This window comes from Plasmodium reichenowi, chromosome 14 (assembly GCF_001601855.1).
Source record: "Plasmodium reichenowi strain SY57 chromosome 14, whole genome shotgun sequence".
In the NCBI taxonomy this organism is placed as follows: domain Eukaryota; phylum Apicomplexa; class Aconoidasida; order Haemosporida; family Plasmodiidae; genus Plasmodium; species Plasmodium reichenowi.
In genome coordinates, this window is record NC_033659.1 from 1,391,689 (window position 1) to 1,396,818 (window position 5,130).

The window sequence follows — 5,130 nt, forward strand, 5'->3', positions numbered from 1 at the left end:
ATATATATATTATATATACACATTTAATTACGTGTATATTCATTTTTTTGTTTTTTTTTTTTTTTAACAATTTATATATATATATAATATGCAGGATGGAAAAATATATATATATATATATAAACAAATTAAATATTTGGAACAAAACATTAAATTAAGAGAATTAATTTGTTGAGTGTATACACTGTTAATTTGTAAAATATTTTTTCAATAACATATATATATTAATTCGTATAAAATTATAATATATATATATATATAAAAGAAAAAAAAAAAATTAAAAAAAAATTAAAAAAAAATTAAAAAAAAATTTTATTTTAATTTATATATATATATATATATATATATATTTTTTTTTTTTTTTTTTAAGCATTAATGCATACTCTAGACCTAAATTAAAAAACATATATAAAATTACTATACATATATATATATAATATATATTTTTATATATATGTATAAAAAAAAAAAAAAAATTAAATAACGGTTGTAGTTATAAAATATTATGGTAACATTTTTTTTTTTTTTTTTTGTTCTCTGTATTTTCTATTATGGGTCGAAAATTCCAAAACAAAAAAAAAATAATAATAATAAAAAAATAAATAAATAATATAAAAAATATATTAATATATATATTTTCCACATTTATTGGTTCATTTATATATATATATATATATATAAATATATATATATATTTATTTATATATTTATTTATTTATTTATTTATTATTATTTTTTTTTTTTTGTAAGTGCTTATAAAATATTTATATATTTATTATTTTTCATAAAATACAAAATGTTTAATATTATTTCATTTCATTTTATATTTTTTTCTTTTAATGAAGAAATGAGAAATTTTAAAAATCGTTCTTTTATTTATATAAAAAAAAATATTAAATAAAGTAAATTAACAATGTGTACATAAATAATTTATATATTCATATATAGAAGTATATGCTATTCAAATAAAAATCATTTAGTAATATATATAAATTAATTTATTTACTTTTATGAGTTTTTTTTTTAAGTACATAATTATAAACATACAAAATGTGCATGTTTATATGACGTCAATTCGGAGGTGTAACATGGGGAACAATATATATCTATAAAAATATATATATATATATATATAATTTTATTATTCATTCGGAGGAAACATATCATATATATAACAAAAGAATAAAATTAATATTCATTCCTTTGAATTTTTAAAAATATTTTTATGTTATTAGAAGTTAAAAAAAAAAAGAAAAAAAAGTGTCATTTTATTGTGTGAACAAAAAAAAAAAAAAAAAAATACATAAATAAATAAATAAAGAAGTGAATAGATAAGTAAATAAGTGAATAATAATTAAATGAATGATGCAATAAATGAATTGGTAAATATATAAGTAAATAGACTTGTATATACAAATTATTATACATATAAATATATATATATATATATATATATATATATATATATATTATGTATTATATAAATTAAACAATTTATTAAATAATATTGAAAAAAAAAAAAAAAAAAACATACATACACATATATTTTTATACACATGTATAAACATAATACTTATACGATTTAACTTTTTTTTTTTTTTTTCTTTTTCATCTTTGTAATAAGACATCAATCAAAACATACTAGCTACTCCTTTTTGTTTAATTTTTTGATGAGGTATGAAATAAAAATAATCACCTGAACGAATGGGTAAGAGCCCGCTATTTGAACATACGCTCATGATATAAAGTAAAACTAAACAATTCATAATAAAAAAGCAAATTTTTTGCATTAAAAATTTTTCTGTTTTATTATTTTCAACCGCTTTAAAAACGTCATTAATATTAATTAAAGATTTTAAGATATTATATATAGAATAAACAATAAATATAATACCGAATATGCCTGAAGCTCCACCTGACATGAACATAACAAATAAATTCATAAGTAAACCCTTAAATGAATTTACACATATACCCCATGCTGCTTTATGTAATAATTTCTTATTAATTTCAACCGTATCCGATTTTTTATTATCACTTTTATTTAATTTATTTAATGTATTTATATTCTTCTCAGTCTTTAAATAACTATCACCATTTCCATAAATATTTTTAGCCTCATTTACAAATTTATATCCAAAAGGTTCTAAAATATTTTCATTTTTCTGTTCATTCTTTTTTAAACTAAAATCCCATCTACTCATTTTTTTTCTTTTCTAAATCAATACGCGTCTTCTTTACAAGGCATACACAAATTAATAAATATAAATATAAATATATATATATATATATATATATATACATATATATTCATATATTTTTGTAATATCCCTTTTGAATTTTCAAGGAATCAATTGGTTACTACAATACCTCAGAAAGGTTATATAACAAATATTTCTTCACATTAAATAGAAATATTATATAAAAAAAAATAAAATATATATTATATACATATATATATATATATGTGACATATAATTATTTAATTCACCATAATATATTTTTTATTCAATATACATATGTTTCATCGTACCGTAGTTATTTCACATAATTATAAAAGATCATATATAATAATATATACATAAAAATATATATATATTTATAAAATGTTATATTTTTTTATTAAAAATGTACAAAAATGAAAAAATAAGATATATATATATATATATATATATATAATATATATAAATAATATTATTTTATATTTTATATTTTAGGTATAATATATTATTTTCTATTACTTATATATATTTATATTTTAAAATAAATCTTTCTAAAATAATCAAAAACTCATGAATAAATATAATATATATTATATAAAAATCTATTGTTTTTTTTTTTTTTTTTTTTTTACATACATAAATGATGAATAAATTATTTTATATTATGATAATATTTATATATATAAGATATATTATTTTATTATTGCCTATTTAATAATAATTTATATATATATATAATATATATATTATATTATAAAGAAAGAAAAAAAAAAAAACCAATACATAATAATATTATAATAAATAAATATATATATATATATATATATATAAATGTACAAGATATAAAAAAAAAAAAAGTTATTCTTTTTTGATAATATCAATAATATATATTTTTTGTTTTTAAGTAGAGCCACTTATATATTATTTTATAAGAAACATTAACTTAATTTTTTTTTTTTTTTTTTTTTAATTTTTTTAATTTATTTAATTTTTTTTTCATATAAAAAAAGAAGAAAAAACATTTATTCTTTTTGATAATTATATATGTTTATTAATCTTTTTTATTATATGTTTACCATAAAAATATAATACCACATATTATATATTTATTATATATATGTATATATAAGAACAAATGTATTATTTATTTATATATTTTTTTTGTTCACCTTTTTTCTTTTGCTGAAACATTTGGAAAAAGGCTATGAGAAAGAAAAAAACAAAAAACGGAAAAACAGAAAAAGAGAAAAAGAGTAAAAGAGAAGATTATGATATATTTTGTAAAACTTAAAAATATATTAATTATAAATATATTATTGGTTAAGATTATATATATTATATATTTGATATATAAACATTACATATATATATATATATATATATATATATATATATATAATTATATATATATTTCCTTTTTTCATATAATAATAATAATACTTTGAAACGATATTTTTGTAATATATGAACAATTTTATTTAGTAAAGTAATAAACTAAATTATAAGACCGAAATATATGAAAACATAAGTTAACTAAAAAGCAAATAAATATATAAATTTTTATACATAAAAATGTACTTTTTATAAAATATATATATATATATATATATATATATATATATATATTTATATTTATTTATTAATTTTCTTCTTTTTTTTTGTTGTCGTTGTTCTTTTTTATTAAATAATAAAAGGATACTTTATGCATATAGTTGTATTCCATTTATTCCCTGTGTTTGATATATACATATAATATATATATATATATATATATACATATATACCAATAAGATTTTTTAAATAGTATTTACTGTGTAAGCAGTTGTGTTATTATCATATATATATATATATATATATATATATAAAAGGACATTATTTTTTTTTTATTATTTATTATTTTATTTTTTTTTTTTTTGTGTGTGTGTAAAGATGAGCGAATTGAAAGAGTTCGATGAATTTAATTTTAAAGATTATGATAATTCTAATAATAATAACGAAAAAGAAAATGATGAAGGACCTTCGAATATTTTTTATGAAGAAAATAATGAAGTAGGAACATCACTGGATAAAATAAATTATATGAATCCTATAGAGAATGTAGATTATAATAATATGAACATGTCATCAAATAATTTCTATAACGAATTAAATAAAAGAGAAAGTTCAAGTTCCTTATTATACAACAATAATAATAATAATATGAATAATATAAATAATAACATTCATAAGAAATATAATGGTAGCGATATTAAAAATAATGATTCTTTTTATAAAAGTAATTTATCATCACCAATTAAAGAAAATAGAATGTCTTTTGAAAATTCTTATGAAACCTTTTTTGAAAAAGAATCAGATATTTCTGATACAGAAGTTTCTGATGTTTGGGAAAAAGAAAGATTACAAAGAATAAAAGAAAGAAAAGAATATGAAGAAAAAGAAAAAAAAGAAATTAAAAAAAAAGCTGCTCAAGATCTTAAAAAATGGTATGAAGAAATAGCTATTGTTATTGAAGAAAAAAAAAAATTATCTAACCAAAAATTATCAGAAGATAAAAAAAAAGAACAAAATATGGATAATAAAACATGGTTAAAAGTATCTCAATATCTAGATATGGAAAAAGGAGAATACTTTAAGGAAAATAGTCGAATGAAGCAGGTCCTCCTTAAACTAATACAAAAGGAAAGTTCATAGGAAAAAAAAAAAAAAATATATAAACATAAATATATATATATATATATAAATATATTGTTTATACATTCAATATATTATTTTGATTCTTAAAAATTTAGGGGCGAAAATAAAATAAAAAATTTAATAAAATAAGCATCATATATATATATATATATATTTATTTATTTATTTTTTTTTTTTTTATTTATGTTTTATTCATTTATATGCTTTATTTTTT

General features: G+C 15.0%; 2 protein-coding genes across 2 annotated transcripts; one reads left to right on the forward strand and one right to left on the reverse strand.

The window, feature by feature from the left end:
• Nucleotides 1–1,631: 1,631 nt before the first annotated feature.
• On the reverse strand, nt 1,632–2,204 carry PRSY57_1434700 (conserved protein, unknown function; the record flags this gene model as incomplete). Its single annotated transcript, XM_012909946.2, has 1 exon — nt 1,632–2,204. The coding sequence occupies one exon, from the start codon at nt 2,202–2,204 to the stop codon at nt 1,632–1,634; it is 573 nt and encodes a 190-aa protein (XP_012765400.1).
• Nucleotides 2,205–4,151: 1,947 nt separating this feature from the next.
• PRSY57_1434800 (hypothetical protein) lies at nt 4,152–4,913 on the forward strand (the record flags this gene model as incomplete). Its single annotated transcript, XM_012909947.2, has 1 exon — nt 4,152–4,913. The coding sequence occupies one exon, from the start codon at nt 4,152–4,154 to the stop codon at nt 4,911–4,913; it is 762 nt and encodes a 253-aa protein (XP_012765401.1).
• Between the last annotated feature and the right edge of the window lie 217 nt (nt 4,914–5,130).